The sequence below is a fragment of the Anser brachyrhynchus genome (assembly GCF_964034855.1).
Source record: "Anser brachyrhynchus genome assembly, chromosome: 3".
NCBI classification, from domain to species: Eukaryota; Metazoa; Chordata; class Aves; order Anseriformes; family Anatidae; genus Anser; species Anser brachyrhynchus.
This window is the reverse complement of record NC_137696.1, coordinates 34762383-34781379: the sequence shown is the minus strand read 5'-3', so window position 1 is coordinate 34781379 and position 18997 is coordinate 34762383. Positions and strand designations below refer to the sequence as shown.

Here is an 18997-nt window from a genome sequence, read left to right as displayed (position 1 = left end):
TCTCTGTGGGGCCTTGAAAAAGGGGCCAGGTCTTCAGGCAGTAGCCTGTGAGATGTTGGTTAAGATAAATTGCTAGGAGCATGAGGGAAGAGACAGGATTTAGTTCAGGGAGATAGCAAGGGAGGGGAATGCAGGTTACGAGTACCTGAGATAGTGTTTTTAGAGCAAGATCCTGAGGAAAGGATGAGCTAGAGCCATGCTGCTGACAAAAGCAGCATGAGTGTTCTGGCTGTGAACAAATGGGCTGCTGAGAAACCTGGGAAAGAGGTATAAGACTTACCGAGGATAAAATCACAAGTACAAGAGCAGATGTGGGGTCACCCACCCTTTTGTTTGTGGGATGGAGGTCTCCAGCAAGGTCATGTTCAATCCCTGTGCAAGAGGCAGGTCACTCAAAAGCCAAAGGGACTTTCACTGGAGGGAGCACCAGTGAGGGCCAATATTCTGCACCAGGCCCAGCCTCACCTATACCCTTGCCCATAAGCACGCAGAAGACAGCAAACACACGAGACCCACCAGAGGTGTGAATATAGCAGCTGTTACGCTTTATTTCATTATTTTTATTTTTCCTTCTGATCGAAAAAGAAGAGACAGAGAAAAGTTACAAAAGTACTAAAAGGCAACAATATTGGCAGGACATCCCCGTTCCCACCCATGGGCCCCCCAGGGAAGGCAGCCTGCAGCATCCGGGGACCAGCAGAACGCAGCTCCAGGGCCGAGCACTTCAGCAGCTCCCATTTCAGCAGCGCTGAGGGAAGCCAGAGAGCACGGGGCCGTGGGGGCTGCTGCCCCGACCATCTGCACAGGGAACGCGCCTCTTCAGATGGGTAGCAGGCTGCGGCTGCCTCTTCCCATGAGCACGGGGGTTTGGTTTGAGGTGGTGATGCTTCCCGTCCTGCCCTGGCTAGCTCCATCTGGCAGCAGATAAAAAGCTGAGGTGTGCCATCAAAACAAGATAAGCCGAGTCTCTAGAGGAACAAGAGGAATGAGTAGCGGAATGGGCCTGTGTCAGAAGAAGGGACTTTTGCAGGGAACCACAGCACTCTGCCTGAGGCACCTCACCAGCCAACCCAAGCAGCCCTAGCAGTGGCCTAGCTGTGATGGCCTGGGGCCAAGGAGCAGGCAGAGCTGGGGCAGCCTCGGGACAGACATCCCCTCACCGCCTGGCCCAGCCGCTCTGCCTGGGGAGGGAGGAGGGCAGTGGTGGGGGATTCAGGTCCCCAGGGCTTGGTGGCCTTCAGGCTTTTCCCCAGTTGTCTCAGTGAAGGGCCCAGAAAGTACCATGCATGCTGGTTTGCTCTGTGGCCTCCTACTCGGAGCTAGACTGACCACTGGTCTCATCCAAAGAGTGGCATCAAAAACCTTCATAGTAGAACAGATCTAAAACTAAAATGGATCTTACATTACTCAGAGTTGCTCCTCTTGATCCAGACAAGTAAATTACTTGCACCCAGCCAGATACAGGCTCAAGGTGGGGAATGCCTAAACAAAGAGGTTACTCTCTTCACCAGGTGCTGGCAATGAAGACTTATCTGATGCAGCAAGAGGAAATGTTTTGTTCCTCTGCCTCACCATGACAGGTAAGAGCTTCTCCCATTAGCTGCTGCTGCCTCATAGCACAAAGCACCCATGTGCCTCAAGGGCAGACCCCAGACAAACTCCAGTGGTAAAAAGGCCGACCACTGTCCTAACTCCTGTAGGACTGTCCATGGAGAACTGTCCCTCAGCTTCATTCAAAATCCCCTCCTGGTTCTTCCACCAACAGGTGACCATGAAACAAAGACCCCTTCCTCCCACTCCATGCTACATCTGGGAATACTCGCTCCACTGGTACAGAAGCTGGGGGGGGGGGTCTATCTGAATTTAATAGCCAGCCTATCAGGGGAGGGGAAAACTTGCTGGACACATCTGATTTGGTTGACTTTGGTGATGTCAGTTGCCTTCAGCATCACCACAGGTGCAGCAGAGTATTGGGACAATGGCATGGACAAATGCTGCATAACACAAAACACAGACAGCCTCAACAGAGAGGAGACCCAAGAGCACACAGATCACCCCACCGCTTCTCCCTGGTGATACCAGGGGAAGACTGAAGGTGGACATTCTTTTCCTGTGGATGGCTGAACACGGACCCTCCATTCTGTAATCTTATTCTAGACACCATTCTACAATTTCCTCCCATTTAAATCCTATTTTATATATTACTGAGTTGCCAGTAGAGCAACTGAAACATGCAAGTACATTTTCCAGTTACCCTGTCCCACATCCCTCTCCTGGAGTCTTCCACTCAAGACAGCTTGAGGTGAACGTGATCATAATCTCAGAGAGAGATCTTCTTGCTTTGCAGGCAGCCCTGTATAGCCTCTGTCTCCAATCCTGAGCTCATTTCTGACTGGGAGAATGGTCAGGTCTACACCACAGCATTGTAGACCCAAGTACTCTTGGAAAATTGACTGGACTTGGTGTCACAACCTGATCACTTATCACAGCCGCCATGTGGACCACACTAGCCCCTGAACCCCTCAGGGATATCTTCAACTACCACATCCATGTGCTTGCCTCAGTGGCTGCCCTTGCAGTTTGTGAACCTGTCTCATTTTGCCCTTGAAAGACAAAATCTCTCCAACTGCCAATATTCAGAAGTGGCAATGGTATGAAACCAGTCACTGCTGCAAAGCCGTATGTTTCCTGCTGCCAGACTGTATTGCAAAGATGTGTCATTGCCCCCTTCTCCCCCCACCCAACCCCCCTGGGCATCACCACGTCCCTTCTCACTGCCCGGCAGGCGGTTGGTTGATAGTTCCTGAGGTTTTTGGAGAAATTCCTTCAGTAGGCACATGACGGTTCTTCCACTGGAGCTATCGGGCTCAGAGGCTTCAAGGTGCTGAGGGAACGGAAGGCAAAGGTGGATGGATCATACACGAAGTGGGGTGGCGGGCGGCCTCCGTTGATGCTCTGCACAGGAATAAAAAAGAGGGATGAAGTCAGCACTCATGTAAGCTGCAAGCAGTGAAGTTCTTGCCTCAAATTCTTTGTCTTGCCCCCATCTCTCTGGTACAACCATACCCCCACCCTTGAATGGGCGGTCATGTACTTAGAGCAAACAGCACTAGCACATTCCCTTGCTCCTAGGCCTCAGGAGAAAAGCATGCCACCTCCCTCAAAGACCGAAGTCCCTGGAATCCACACGACCGGGATTCACGGCACCTGTAGCCACTCAGGTATGTGGAACAGGGTGAGGAAATCAGCAATGCCTTTGGAGACACAGAGTCCCAACAGCATCACTGCCAGAATGTATCATATAGAAGAGCTGAATTCAGGTTCTCTTGTCTTTGAAGCAGAGATCTACACTTTTAGAGCAGGGAGATAAACCAGGCCATCTCTGAACCCTCATTCTTCAGTCTTATTTTTCAACAGGTCTCCAGTAATAATTTACGAATCACCCTTTCTCAGTCCATGAAGTCCCAGACACTGAAATGCTCCAGAGCTTTGGCTCTAGACTCTACAGTTTAGGCTTCACCACTGTTTCTTCTCCCATCCCATTTACCGCACCTCCCCTTACCTGTTTATTTATTTATTTATTTATTTTTCTGCTCTGATGGATTTTATTTGATGCTTAAATTTTCTCACTTCCCATCCACCTGCATCCTCTCTGCTCTTTCCTTCTCCTGAAATCACTTCACACCCAGGAGCATTTGACTGGCTTTTGGGGTAAGCTCCAGATTAGCAGGTCTCTTGTGGGCAGACTTGAAATTCAGAAGCTCTAGAGCTCTTTGGACTCCTGTAGAAATCAGCCTAAGGGCCAGATGCTCAACACTGCTGGAAATCAGGCCTTCCCTAGGTTTTAAGCATAGGCTAGAAGGTGACACCCAAGCCAACTCTCTGTCTCACACCAGTTATTCTCCAGGCCTCCTGGGAGGGAATTTCCCTGAATGAGGATTGCTTACACGTAAAGAAAAAAATAAAGACAGATTCCCAGAACAGTCCTGGCTGTGAAATGGATACACACATGCAGCACTGACAGAAGCTGACGTTACTTGTAAAGCTTTGGGACTGTCTGACCCGTGGTTTAATTAACACATTCCCAAAACAAGTCAGCAAGGAATGGCTGGGAAACACTTGGTACAAAAAAATCCCACCTGAAGCCTCTGCAGCTTGGTTTGTACCGTGGCCTCCAAAGATAATTCTCTCCCCTTCCCCTCCTGGTGTTCAGAGCATGGTCAGAGCTGATCCGAAGTGAGGAGACCAGAAATACCCACGCACCGTGTGACAGGATAGGAATGCTGCTCCCCACTAGACCTTCCTGGGACCCGTGGATCCCAGAGGAATAACAATACCAAATTAGCCTTTCAACCCCATAGCATACAAAGTGTTTTCCATTTAGATCTCAGGAACTTTGTGTTTGTTCCTTAGGTGAGCAGAAGCACCAATGGGGGTGACCTCCTTGCAGATGCTCTTTGGCCAGGAGAGGAGGTCCCACTGCTCTCCGGGCACTCATGCTCCTGCAGAGCTCATTCCCAACAGACAGGTGCAAGCTACTGATGAAAAGTTCAGCAGCTCAGAAACTCATAGAAATGCCCCAGCACTCATCTCACTCCCATCACTGATGGGAATTGTCACTTGTTTTCACGGATAGTGGAAAAGGTCCAGCAAGAGAGCTGGCCTGGGCTTGGGCGTTATATGCCTCCCTGTTGCCTTTTCCACTCCTTTTCTAGCAAGATCCACAGCGTCTCCTCACCCAGCTTGCACTGTGGGGCTGTTTCTCATATAATTAGGCTTTTTAGGAGCAATTACCGACTCTGCTGTTTCCTCTAAGACAGAGGCACTTCCAAGCCAGGTCTTTCAGACAGCTGCAACCACGTATCAGCACAGCGCATTGATGTTTGGGTACCACCTGCCTCTACCCTGGATGGGTTTTAACTTGTCATCATAGGACAGGTGCACACAGTTTTTCCTGGATAGCTGCCCAAATGATCCAGCTCACCCAAACACACCAGATGAAAGCTTCCAAGCCTGGCCTTGGGTGCAGGAGGATCTGGAAGCCTCTACATCCAGGATCTTGGTCACAGCCCAGCCCCAGGGCGCAGCCTTCATGTCAGAAAGGGCCTCTAAAAGCCAGCGTGGGCAGCGTGTTCCTGCCTAGCTGGTCCCTCCTCTGCGAGTTGAGATAGGCATTTGAGAATGGAAAATGCCAACATGGTGCTTGGCATCAGCCGTGCCTGGAGTTTCAGCCAGCAAATCATGCCCTGCTACATCCCCCTGACACCTTGGCCAGCAGCATAAGAAACAAGAGAGGCAGATTTAAGGGCCTTTACTCAATAGCCACCTGCTGTGGGGTTATATATGGTGTGTGCTCTGGCAAGCCCCAGAGCTGTGGGGTAACGTAGCAACCCCTATTCAAAGCTAAGGGGCAGAATAAATCAGCACATTTGTCCTTCTGCAGAGCAGAGAAGGTCCCCTGCCAGTGCCAAGAGGGAACGGGAACAAAGAACCTGGCAGTCCCCCCCATTTTGAAATGCCAGACAGGATTAGGGAAGGCAGCTGAATCAGTTCGTTTCTGGCGGACAGCAGATGGAAGAGAGGCTGGGGAGAGACGGGTCCAGAGAACAGACGAAAGTCATCCACAGGACTCACCAGGCTCTGGGTAGGAAGGAGCTGTGGGGCTGCCCTCTGGGCCTTCTGGGGGCAAAGCGCCTTCCCAGGGCTCCGCGAGGGAGACGGGCACAGAGCGAGTGCCCGGCCAAGAGAGGGATGCGAGAAAACAGGAGGACGCAGAGACTCACAGGCAGTTAGGCCGCTGCAAATTAAGGTCAGGGCGCACCCAATCCTGCCTCCTCATCGTGGCACCTCTCCAGTGGCAGCAAGACGATGGCTTTTGACAGCCCAGCCACCGGAACAGCAGGGTGGAAGGTGCCCTGTGCCCAACTGCAGGCGTCGGAGAGGCAGTAATGCAGCTGCCCTCATGAGAAGACCCTGCCTGATCTGCAGTTGTTCACAACCTTGAGCAGTACGAGTCCATCTTGCACCTGCTCCACAAATGGAGACAGGGCATCTCCTCTGCTAGGGACCTTGCTGGAGGGAAGAAAGAGCGCCAGTATGAAACGGCCCCGCTCTTCCCGCTGGACTGCGTGTTTTCTCTGGAGCTCGTACCCCTGCTCTAGGGATGACCAGGCCTGCTCTGGCTTAGTCCACGACACCATTTGGGATCACAGCATGTGGTGGTCTGGCCCTGATGAGCAGTGCAAGGCAAAGCTCCGTAGGTCTGTTCCCAGAATGAGGAGAGAGATGGGGCCAGCTGCCAGACAGGGGAACACGTCCCTCCCGCCCCGCTGCTTGGGCCAGCTGCCTCCCCGCAGTCAGTGCAAGCCTCCCAGCCCGCCTGCCCTTCCCCTTGGGCGCCCAGCACCGGCCCGTGACGCCGGGGATGTCGCTTCTTCTGCGGAAGGCTGTTTGAGTTGCCCCTGCTGCAGCAGGCCCCGGGGAGCTTGCCACAGACCTGCCTGGCAGCCCCTGCTGAGCAACCCCAGGCCGGCTCCTGCAGAGGCTCCTCGGCGCGCGAACGCCGCGCGTCTGACATTAAAGCCGGCTGCGTTCACTCCGATGGCATCCAGGCAGCCGGGTAACTCGCACAAAATGGAGCCTAATATGGGCCCCGCGCTAACGGCAATCATTAACCAGAGCCCTCCATTTGTTAGGCAATGTATTTACACAGCTGGAGAACAGCCTGAGATACAGCCACGCAGCTGCCGGCAGGAAGGCACCCGCGCCTGGGTGCGCGCTGTCACACACACGCCCGTGCCGTGCCCCCTCGCACGTGGCCCTGTGTGCACGCTCACCTGCTCTCGCACACCTCGCTCCTCCCCCGGTACACCTGCGCTTCCTTCGTTGCTCCTCCACGCTCCTCCAGGCGTGCACCCACTTCTTCCTGGTTCCCTCCTTCACACACACTTCCCACATGTACTCAACTTATGAACCTGTACCGTAGTCACCACCTGTACTACCACCATTAAAAAACCTGGTGAACAAGCAAGCTGGCTTGAAATATCTCAAACACGTTAACATAAAGCACACCTAAAGATGGTATGGACTGTGACTGGATGCAGGTGCCCCAGAGAAGAACAAGGAGATTAAATGACACAGAAGAAATCCAGAACCTCAGTCATATTAGCAGCCCTCAGAAAACCAAAGACACGGGCAACTGCTCCATAAACCATCTGGGACATAACTGTACATTTTGGCAAGGAAGGAGTACAGAGGAAGAAGATAAACAGGTAAAGGGTAAACTACTAACACAAAACCACATTGCTCCTAGAAACCCCTCCCTTGCCCCTATGAAGTCTGGGAAAATGTCCAAAACGCAGATTGTGAAATAACTTAATTTTGGACTCATAATTCCACGGAAACATGGTTCTCTTCTCTGGACAAAGCAAAGGCAAGCATGGCTCCAAGCACACTTTCAGATGTGGGAATTACAATCCCCAGAGGAAGGGGAAAAATGAAGTTACCTAACACAACAATGTCCTAGAAGGGAGTGGTGTGCTAGGGGTGATACAAAACAAAGATCTACTTAATACTCTTTGCTTCTCTTTCATAAGAGCTCTAGGATCCTGGCGGGACTCAAAATCGGATCAGCGTGTGCGCTCTGCCAACCCGTTCCCTACTCAGGGCCAAGCCAGCACAGGAGTCCCTTCTCTGCTATCCTTGGGCCCCGGCGGCTGGGAAACGCTGCAGAGCTCCGCTGAATGGATCCTGTCTTCCAGTGGTGGACGCCTCTCAGTGGTGGGTGAACGATCCCTTTGCAGCCCGTAGACTCACTTGTTAAAAGTCCTTTGGGATGAAAGGCACCATGTAATTGCAAGTTGTAAAGGCGCATCCGATTCCCACCACCACCCCGCGTGGAAAGGAATAAATCCCCAGAGGAGCCTTGGCAAAGACAGGCGCCTGCCCGCGATGCTGCCCAGTTGGGGGACAGCCGCCCTGCCCAGGAGCGGGCAGCCAGAGGCACTGCCGATATTCGGGCAGGGCACGGAGGGAGTAACGGCTGCATGACCCACGGCAGAGCCTTGAGAGGTGCAGTGCTTTTAATTCCACCTCGTCCTCCTGCCTTTCACCCACGCCACGTTGTTAGAAAAGAAACTGGTGACGCTGCAGCTTTGATGTGTGAAACCAGCAGCTGTGAGCAAGGGAGGGGGACCCCCGAGCCACATCTCTAATCCTGGACACGGTCCCAAGCAAGCAGCTTCTCATCACCTGTGCCTCAGTTTCTCCCGCGTAAAGCAGGAGTACAATACGTAAACCACAGGCAGGCAGCCAGGATGAATAACATCTCTGTGCTTTGCGACCTCCTGATGAGAAGTAATTTCCTTTCAATTACAGGCTGGCTTCAGGCAGTTTTCAAGACAGTCGTTGACGAGCAGGACCAGCTTCTCCAGTGGAACAGCAATTCACATCTAACTGCTTCTTCATTAACTCCGGTAGGCCTCTGACAATTTATTCCAGTCACAAACCTGGAACAGCTCAAAAAATAACTTTCCAAAGGCAAGCCCCTTCCCTCTCAAAAGTCTCTCCATCACCACCAGGTTCACGTGCAGTTCAACTTCAGGGGACAGCCATGATATAGACCATGACAACATCGGTTTAGGACCGCTCTTCTATTTTCTCTTCTAAGACAAAGATCAACTCCAACTGCTGTCCTAAGGAGGAAGAGCAAAACTTTGCAGTTAGCCCTGTTTTTCTGTTTTCTCCATTGCCCTTCCCTACAAGGCTGAGAGGAAGGCCTGTCACCTCCACCAGCGTAAGGCTGCCCGACACCTACTTCCTTCTGCGCAACCACATCGCAGAGACCAGTTCAACAGTTTACAAACACCTCGCTGTTCCTCTTACAAAGGAAGGAAAAAAAAAATCCCATCCAACATTTGCAAATGTGTGTACGGAGTTGTCAGATGGCAACTACCAGACTTAGAGAGGTGCCACCAGGCAGACAACACTGAACTTTTCTGGAAGGCACTTCAAAGGGCCGGGCAAACGCTTGCTGGTCACTTGCCCAAGAGCAGGAATGGGCCAGCTCCAGCTCCAGGCCCTTGCTGGCACCAGTGTAACAAGCCTTTCTTCTCCTCTCTCACACATCTTTGAGACGTGTCTTTGAGAAAGCTGACTGCAAGCTTTGACTTCGCCTGCCTGACAATCTGAAGGATGGAGGGTGTGTGATGAAAAGGCACAGATGGGTCATTCAGAGGGGCAGGTTTTCCAGTTTGGGAACTCACCATCGCAGGGTCCCAGTGAAGATCCCAGTCTGAAGGCCACACAAATCTCTTGGGTACAAGTGAACGAATCCCCAGCTTCCCCTTTCTTCCCTGGGGGGCAGGAGCATCCTCCCTGCCTCCAGAGCGACTGCAGCAGGCTGTCCTCATCGGCCTCCTCATTTTGGGCCGGGAGCCCCAGGCACGGTTCCTCTCTCGATGTCAGCACGTGGTGCCTACCCGAGCATGTGCTGCTCCCCGTTTGGGAGGCCAGGGACACCCTCTTCCCTGCGGCCAGGCAGGCCGGCACAGAGCAGCGCGCTGCTTTCAACTTAAAGGGAGCCCAAATTAACGCTGCAAAGTGAGTATTAATTATCCTGGCACGAGCAGGCTGCGAACACATGCCGACGCAGCGCGCTTGCCTCTGGACAAACCGCTCCAGCCGTGGAAGCCAAGCGCAGGAAGTGAGCGTATTATGGGAGAGGTGTGTGGGAAAGGAGGATTGCAGCGCTGGGGACTGGGAGCGGGAACGGGTGCCAGGTTCCCACAGCCATGCAAACAAAGGGGAGCAGTGGGCCTGGATGCAGCGGTAAAAGATGTGCCCAAGCAACCATCTCGGACCTGAAGCTCCGCCAGAAAAAGGAGCGGCAGGGCCACTGCAACCCTCTGCTGTCCCCTGCCTTCCTCTCTCTGCTCCATCACGCAGGTGTAACCCCAAAGCCTCCAAACCCAGCTCTCTCAGCAGAACATGCCTCACCACCCCACAACCCATTTCCTAGCCACACTCCCTGGCCCCGAACCACAGCACAGCCACCACGGACACACGGGGCTGCCCCAAGAGCAGCGCGTCTCCAGGCTGTCCTCACCACCTCTCCACCTCCCGCTGTGCTTGCTCCTAAACCATACTCACAACCCTAGCCACGCTGCAAGACAAGGGCTGAGCTGAAATCAGGATCTCAGCACCCTGATTCACCAACCACTCACTACTTTCCCAGTGCTGCGCGGATCACACAGCTCTGGGTTATTCCACAGTGTCTACTCTGCAAGCACTTACATGATTTAACGGGTGCAAGGGCATCCATGGCAGGAATTTATGAAAAGCAGGCAGCCATAAACATTCTCTTCTTTAACGGAGCAAAGGAAAGAGACGTGAAAGTCCCTCCTCAAGCTGCTACGGACAGGCTGAAGGCTGGTTAGCCTTTGCTATGAGATCCAATAAAGGCAGTGCTAAATAAAACAGTGTCTGGAGCCAGATATTTGGGTTAGTTTTTAAACAGACGGAGGCATTCCATCCTTCCCCGCACCGAGAAAACTCTGGACAAAGTCTTTTTGTCAGGAAGTATTCAGATCAAGGCCTGGTGTTCTCCAGGGCTTGCCATCACTGCACAGAGATCTTCAGCAGGCAGCTAGGTGGCTTGGCTGGAAGGAGCACGGGGGGAGCTGGTTTCCCCAGCAGGCCAAAGGACATTCGTGCCCTCAGTTAGCAGAGGACCTTCTCCAGTTTGCTCAGCGGAGATGCCCCCACCAACAGGAGACAAAAGCCTGCCTAGGTAACTGGAGCGCTAAAATCCCCACGAGGGGACAGTGCCCAGCACGTAACCCAAGGACGCGAGTGGCCAGAAGGTGAGTCTCCCTGGTTCTAAAGGGCAGCTTCTGGGTTAGGCACTCAGTCACATACTAAACACAACCAGGAGGGCTGGACTAACTGACAGGAAGCTGCAGTTTGGGATCTCCGCTGCCTGAGATATCGGAGCTGTTTAGACTGCATGATACGGTACGGAAAAGGACACAGCTCGAGGAATGGGGTTTGAAGATCAAAGCTGAAACCTCAGCCTTCCTCACACTCTCTTAAAGCAAGTCACAATCTTTGCTGGTTTCTCAGTTTAACCCACTCTGAAATTGCAATCATATTTATCTGCCTTATTTATCTGCCTCTGGGATGTTATATTTAGCAATGCTTGCAAAGCACCTTGGGAGCCTGCAATGGAAGGGGCAACATACATGTATATATAGATAAACACACAAAAAGAGTCTTCTGACCTCTTGTGAAATCTTTACTGCTTACTGTGCAGCCTGAGCCAGAGGTCTGCACCAACGTTACTGTCACCTAGTACGCCTTGCATTTGTGAACAGCTCAGCCAAAACAACTCAGGCCAGCATATCTCCTGCTCGGCTCCAAGCTGAAAAGGTCCCTTGTTTCAGGAGAAGAAAACCCAGCATGTTTCTGCAGTGGTCTTTTAGGATACAGATGTGAGAGATAAGAGATGGGGAAGTCATTCCAGGGATCTGGCCCATGTCCAGGCGGAGGGTGTTCTCAAGCACCGATAAGATCAAGGCAAGAGCACAGGAGGTTTACGTTCCGATTTAAAATTCTTATTTTATTTTTTTACATAGCAGAAAACACCTCTCTGATCAGGCAGTTTATCAGATTGGCCTTGAAATCCTTACTCTCTCTCTGCATGTCCCAACAAGAGCTCTTAAGACACCCAGGGGCTTGCCAGTTGTGTCTTCTACCCACCTACTGCTCCTGAGATAAGCCCAGCTCCTGCTCCTGAGATAAGCTCCATCAGTCTCATTTAGAGACTGCAAGCAGGAGTTCGTGAAGGAGGAACGAGATACGTGACAGAATCGCGACCCTCACCCCAAGAGGCTCCGGACAACTGAAGACTTGTATTATGGACAGATTCTGGAATTACAGACAGATTACGGAGACCGACCCCTCACCTTGCGCTGAGGCATGCTACGCTACGTGCACCCGTTATGCACAGATCCATACTTCATACGCACGCTGTCACCTCTGATTTGTCTCTGTGTGCCTGCCCACAGGGCCTCATTCTCCTGATCCATTATCCTTTACTGGGGGCGGGCAGGCAGAGGGACAGGAGGCAGATTTCTTTTAATACATTTTTTCCTCACTTACAGGCCCTGACCTCTCAAAGCTGTTATTCCCCAAAACGTTTCAAACGTGACCGAGCTGCTGCACATTTGGGAAGTTTATTAACCTGTCTGAATCCCTCTAGGTTCTTAGACTTGTCACATCACTGTCTCATCATCCCACATAAGAACTGCTGAGCAAGTGGAAAGGCTGCAGCCTAACACCATCTGAGCTGGCCCCCAGGAAGCTTAAGTACAGGGAACAATGACAAGGTGGCATCTTAGCGTTCAAACAGCACATGGAAAAGCAAGAGCCAGCCTGGGTCACCTGCTCCAGAAAGGCTCTCTAGGAGCACGATAATTTCCAAGGGCTGAAACAGTGTTCTAGTGTCAGAGAGCAAAGACAGGGCTCCTCCGTCTGACTTTCATCTGGGAAGGTCTTCCAGCAGAACAGGGAAGAACAGCACGGCTGGGATGACGCAGGAGAGAGCATCACCTTGTGTCCTGACATGCCAGCAAAGCCCCAAGACATCAAGGCAATAAAAATATCAGTCAGGAGGAGGGTATTTTTAAAAGCATGTGTTATCTCACAACCACATGAGACACCGTCCTCACCAAGAACAGCATGAAAATGCTTCACTGACATTACTGCGCTAAGCATGCCTACTGGCTGGCAGGTCACTGCCGCCATCACCCTCACACTGGAGGGAAAAACAAGGGTGCATACATAATCCTTTCTTCTCCAAGGTACCCAGCAGCAGAACCATGGGAAGAAAGCAAGGATCTCCGATTCACATCCCTTGCAAAAACACTGCTTCTCTGCCTGCCCTTCAGATCAGTTTGTTCACTGCATCCCCATCCAGTTCTACTCTGTCTGGATGTCACTGCCCACCTCAGGTCAGTAAGAGGCTGGATGCTCTTCACCTGAACTGAAACAAGAGCGCTTGTACATCAGGGCTTCCCTGGGCTACACCGACACAAGCAGCAGCCTGGTTCACATGGTGACGTTCTTTATTCAGACACACAGACAGTTGTCAGGTTCCTCCTGTAATCAACTCATTTGTGAGGAGATCTGACTCCATTTCTTCCACCCCCATCACAGCGGCGCAGTCACAACGGCCAGCCTGTGTCACCCAAGCCTCAGCAGCAGAGAAGCAGGCCTCTCACCTGGCCTCCTGCTACCATACTCTGCAAGAGGCCATGTTCAGGAGGGCCTCAGCTCAGAAGAACCCCCCCCAAGTGTACCAAAGTGCCTGGTGTGCTCACAGTTTCTGAGGGCTGGGCAAAAGCCAAAAATAACAGAATGGCTGAGGTTGGCAGGTGCCCGTGGAACAGGCTCTAGTCCAAAACTCCTGCCCAGAGCAGGGTCGGCTGCAGGATGTTGCCCAAGACTCTGCCCAGGCATGTTCTGAGTATCTCCAAGGACAGAGACTCCACAAGTTCTCTGGGCAACCTGAATTTCCTGTGTTTCAGTCTGTGCCCATTACCTCTTGTCCTGTCCCGGGGCACCACTGAGAAGGAATGCTGTGCCAAGCACGTCTTGCTGCCCAGATTGAGGTTTCCCTTTGTGTGCAAGCACAGCATCACCCTTCAGAGGTATCGACCTCCCTCAGCTGCTTCCAGAGCTGAGGCACTATACTCAGCCAGGGGCCTGCTGCCTCCTCTCTGAGCTGTGTACACAGAAGTTCCCACAATCACTTGAAAAAATGGAAGCAAAAACGCTCCTCTACCTAACAGCTCTGCCACCAGGACGGAGACTGAAGTACCACACGCTACCGCCATGGAAACCGCACGAGCGCCTCAGGTAGCGCTGTCCCAGCTCGGCAAGGCTGGCCAGAGAACCGCGGATGCCGTGCCATCTGTCAGAAAGGTGTCCTCTCAGTTTCTGCTGTTTATTTCAGCGTGAGCTGACGTGAGCTCAGTAGGGAGCAAAGGGATAATTCTGTCTCTCAGGTTCTCCAGGGGTTCTCAGAAAGCCGCAGTAATGAGTTCAGGCCCTGGGGAACCACCCCACTGCGGTGTCCCAGTCCAGGGACACCCAGGCAGAACCAAAAAAAAAAAAAAAGGAAAGCACATGGGGCAGGGGTAAAAAGAATGCGATAAACACATTGGACTAGAACAGGATTAGACTGCCAATAGGTCTGAAGGACAGGCACCGTCTGGGGAACACTCACAGGGTACAGGAGGAGACAGCTCCACTGAAAACAACTGAGGCAGGAGGAGCAAAAGAGAATACAAAACAGATCAGGATTTGTTGTGCAGTCAGAAGGATCAGGTCACGGTGGGACTGCTGGAAGTCATGAAGTGCTATGGTAGAAGGTACACGAGGAGTCCAAGACACACCATCCAGCTCTGCTCCTGCTCTAGCCAGCCCCACCTGCTCCTCCGCCTCTCAAATAACCAAAGTCACCCCCAAAACGGTGGTGGGCAAGGGCACTCCCCAGCTGCATACACACACACACGAGCACTTCTGGGTACACAAAGGCATCAACCCCATTTCCTGCCAGGCAAAGTGCAAACCCCGAGGGATCCCAGTCTGCCATTCACCCTTCTTGCAAGACATCGTTGCTGGCTATAATTACTGCAGTAGTTTTTATCACAAAGGATATCTGTTTTCTTCCCCCTGAGCTGGTTTTGCCTGCATATCACAAATACGTGGAGGATCGTAAGGGGCTCAGGAGACCGAGGCACTTGTTTTGGCTGCAATGTGCAAGGTCATACACACTTCTCCTGCAGTGCCATACAGCGCTGACTGAAAGAGAGCCAAGGTACCGACGCAGGAGATGGGGTGGTTGAAAAGTCAGGAGTGGGGTACTAGACACGAAGACTCGGAGGTGCAGACAGCACAAAGTACAAGCAGGAGAGTGGGAACAAACCTAGACCAGCTACATGTGTGTGCAGTCAAGAATGCAAGGTGCTCAGACACTGCACTGCCATCCCAGCTGCAAAGCCAGCCAAGCAATCTAGCACTCTCATCCGGCTCTTGTCTCCCAGTCCCACATCCCATACCACTCTGCAGACACCACTGCAGCACACTGTCACAGTCCCTGTCCAGAGCCGTCTACCACCAATGACACTCACTCCTGCCAAACACCACTTGCCACCCCAGATCAGCACGTTTGGTCAAGAAGGATCCAAACGACACCCTACAGGACAGCTATGCATAGCAGTATGAGTTCATCACAGGAGACGTAGAGTTTTGCTCCAAGGAAGCTTTGAACCCATGGCCTCCAAAATGGAAAATGCCTCTGTATGATTAGCTTCATCAGCACTCAACCTAAATTGCTACTACAGTCTATATACTCCAGATCAGCAACTTCTGTTATGCAGCTGATCAAGCCAAAGGAAGCCTCCAGAAATAATCTTGCAGGTGTAGGTGTTTGAAGACAATCACCACATTCAGATATTTGTGGAAAGATGAAGGAAGTGCACCAGTAAAGGGCAACTTACACGAATTTTAATTACTCTAGTCTTCGTTCCACAATTCTTCTTGAGCAGCATTTTCTGAAAGAGAATTAGAATCCAGGGATTAGTAGCAGTAGCATGAGGGAAGAGAAAGAGAGAGATTGTAGGGAGCCTCTTTTCATCAATATTTAATTATCAAACAAGATGGATGGATGGACGGTTAAGTGAGGTATGAAAGACAGGACTGAGAATTACCAGAAGTGGCCATCAAGCAATCAGCCGAATCTGAGATTCTCTCGCCCAGCCTAGACAGAGTCCTTTGGCAGTGGCTGACACCCCAGGTTTCAAAAGGAAGTACAAGGAATGCCAAAGAGGAGGAAATGAAACAACTGCCTAAAAGGAATTTTCTTCCTAACTTCTGTCAATTGGTGGCTAGACTCCGCCCTGAAGCAGGTGAATTTATCTTCCTTTTATGAAGAAAAACAGCCTATTTAATGTAAATGTGGACGTTCCCATAATTTAACAGTTATTTTCATTATGTTTATTTCAAATTACAAAAGAAGTAAAAAGCACCTGCCCACAGCCCTAAAACCCTTTGCTATATGCTGTAAGAACCATTAAAGTCATCATAACGCATGAAACACACAAATTAGCAACCAGGACATACTTGAAACAGTTATTACTTCAGTGTAACTACAGAAATACACGGGTGAGTTGCAGCTCTATCCCAGTTCTGAGGCAGCGCTCTGAAAGTTGGCAAGTGAATAAAATCATTCTTTCCCCTCAAAAAAAATCCAAAAAAATACTCAAAGTGGAAAAACAAGGCTTGAAGAGAAAACACGTTCTCCATTAAAAGCACTTCATTTTTTATAGTGAAAAACTTGGTGATGGGGACACGATAGGAAGAAACTTCTCCAGCAGTTTTTGAAAGAAATAATAGATTTTCCTAGCTCCTGACTGTTTTCTACAATTTCTACTTGGAAAGCCGTGTAAAGGGTGGGAAAACACTTCTCGCTCCACACACACACACTTTAACAAAGCAACTGAAGTGTTTTTCAGATGACATTCTTACGACAGAAGACCTGTGGAAAAACATCCCACCATCCTCCTAACACGGACAGTAAATAGCGAGATCTTCCTATTTCCTTGCTTCTTTTGTTTGTAGTCTTCCAGTCTTCCTGCTTTTTCCAGTAAAAGGACAAGATAAAAGTAACAATAAAAGACTGGAAATACAAAGTTTTAAAAAAGAAATAATACAGTTATAGCACCCCCCCCAAAAAAAAAAACAAAAAAAAACCAAAAAAACACTGAAGACAGTGCTCAGATGAAATATATAATTTTTTTCCAGTAGAATATACTTGTGCAGTGGGAATCCCACTCCTCCAACAGCTTCTGTCATTTTGTGCTCCACAAACACATTTTTACAGTGCTAATCCACACAGCCACCAAAAATTTGGAAAGGGGACTGGAAACCCACACACTCTTTCTACATACACTAGCCTCCCTGATCCAAAATCCATCCCTCAGCACGCTCGCAGCGTGCATGTGTGTCTGGAAAAAAGACAGACGCTGCAGCACATCTTGAAACTTGAAAATGGGTACTTCGGGGTCTGAGAAAAATGCAATTCATTGTCCAAGCACGCATGGGGATGAAGAGAGGTGCTGTAAGGATTTTGAGATTTTTCTTTTAATCCTTCTGCAGGTGAATCCCAGCGCTGCCTTTTGTTATTCATCAAGGGACTCACTTGTGGCCACAGCTGATGCCTCTGCCCCTAGGTCTGCACTGGAAGCACAGGCTGCCCTGTCAGCGCAGCCCCAAGGCGTCTTACCTGAAAGGACACCAACAGGTCTTTGCACAAACCAGGTAGGAGGAGACAGGGAACTGCTGGGCTGAGCTAACCCAAGCCTGTGCTGTCCAGCCGAGCAGGGAATTCTCAGAGAATTCCTATAAAAACGCAGGGCTCTATTCCCAGCCATGCGGCACGGCAGTTACTGTGAGTCTGGTATTCACCGGGAGGTTACTGCCTTTTTTTTTTTTTTTTTTTTTTTTTTTTTTTTTTTTTTTTTAAGTCCCCCTGCAACCACTCAGTGAAAAGACCGAGGAGCACGAAGAACCTGGTGGGGCTGACAAACTACAGGGTGCTGGGAAGGGTAATATGAAGAGTTGTGAGGTCTTGCAAAGTTTCATTCTCTCTGTAAGCTTTTCTTCTAAACTGGCTGAACCCCGACGGACTGAGGAGCAAGGCTGTGACACTGCATTCCACAAGGCCTCAGCAGCACCACAGGATCCCCTGCCCAAAGGGGAGAAGCGCACACCTCCCAGTCCAACCCCCACCAAGGTCCCATCCACAGATCCCCTGAGGACTCCATAAGGGTGCCACAAAACACAGTTCCTGAACTACAAATTAGCAGAGGCAGCAAGACCTTCCATGTGTGCACCCTGGCCTCTTATTAAGACAAATAAGGAGGAACAACAGAGACAGCAATTACAGCTGTGCAGCTACCTTTAGAGAAGATGACAAAGACTGACTGAAACGTTTGAACTAGCCATGGGTGGATGACAAGCTGCCAGACTCCACCAGGAGGAATTCAAGTGCTCAGCTGTATCCTAAGATCTACGCTTCTGGCAGAAAACGGAGGTGCCCTTGTTGCTGATGCTGTCATGAGGAGCTTTAATCATATAAGGATCTTAATGCTATTTGCTACAGCTCAGAGAGGTTGCATTGTGTAGCAGGAGCACAATATCCTACCTAACAATTTGCATGAGTTAATGGTGATCTCTGGTGTGCCTCCTGATGGACTCAGGAGTAAAATCAAAACATGACATCCCTGCATTTGCAGGCTGTAAAAGCAGAGCACAGGCCTCAGCAGAGGAGGCCGTCTGTAACAGACGGGTTTTCCTGCATCCACTTAGACTGGAAGCACATCGCCACCACTTGTGCTGCACTCTTCAAGCATCACTGCAAAGGTCCAAAAGTGTCAGAAGAGACACAACAGCGGGAGGAACAGAAGGGACAGAGAACAAGCGAGCCACATGATCCTGCAGCTGAGAACAAATAAATAAGCAGCCAGTTATTGAATGTTATTCTATCTAATCAAATTGCTTCCACCTCACTTGTAGCCACACGCTCTCTGCACCCAGCATAGCAAAGCCACGCTTTACAGACAGTAAGCTAAGCATCTTTACAGGGTTATCCATCCTTTTTCTCTCCAAACCTGAACGCAGACTTTTGGATGAGGAAACAGCAACGCTGTGGAGCCTAGCAACAGCTGGGGACTTTCCACGGCAGCCTCTCCTCATCCTCCCTCTGGAGACCTCCACGTGACAAGCCAGCCACGAGACGGAGCAACTCATTAACTCCTATTTGCATAGATGCAGGCAGAGATGAAGTACCATCAGTTTGGCTACATGACTTGCAGTAGCCTAAAGCCAGGAGTGACCAGCCTGTAACAAAGGTGACACATTCAGTTTAGTAGCC

At 50.8% G+C, this 18997-nt stretch overlaps 1 protein-coding gene across 3 annotated transcripts in view; it reads right to left on the bottom strand.

The window, feature by feature from the left end:
• Positions 1 to 522: 522 nt before the first annotated feature.
• Positions 523 to 18997, bottom strand: part of LOC308192630 (uncharacterized protein) — a 68113-nt gene continuing 49638 nt past the window's right edge. For 2 of the 3 annotated variants that reach the window (XM_080586418.1, XM_080586417.1), the window contains exons 4-5: positions 15564 to 15617; positions 523 to 2955 (exon numbers count right to left, since the gene is read on the bottom strand). In XM_080586418.1, coding sequence (XP_080442544.1) covers positions 2827 to 2955; positions 15564 to 15617 — 183 coding nt within the window. In that variant the 3' untranslated portion in view covers positions 523 to 2826. The remainder of the gene's footprint in view (positions 2956 to 15563; positions 15618 to 18997) is intronic. The other variant, XM_080586419.1, reaches the window with a different exon arrangement.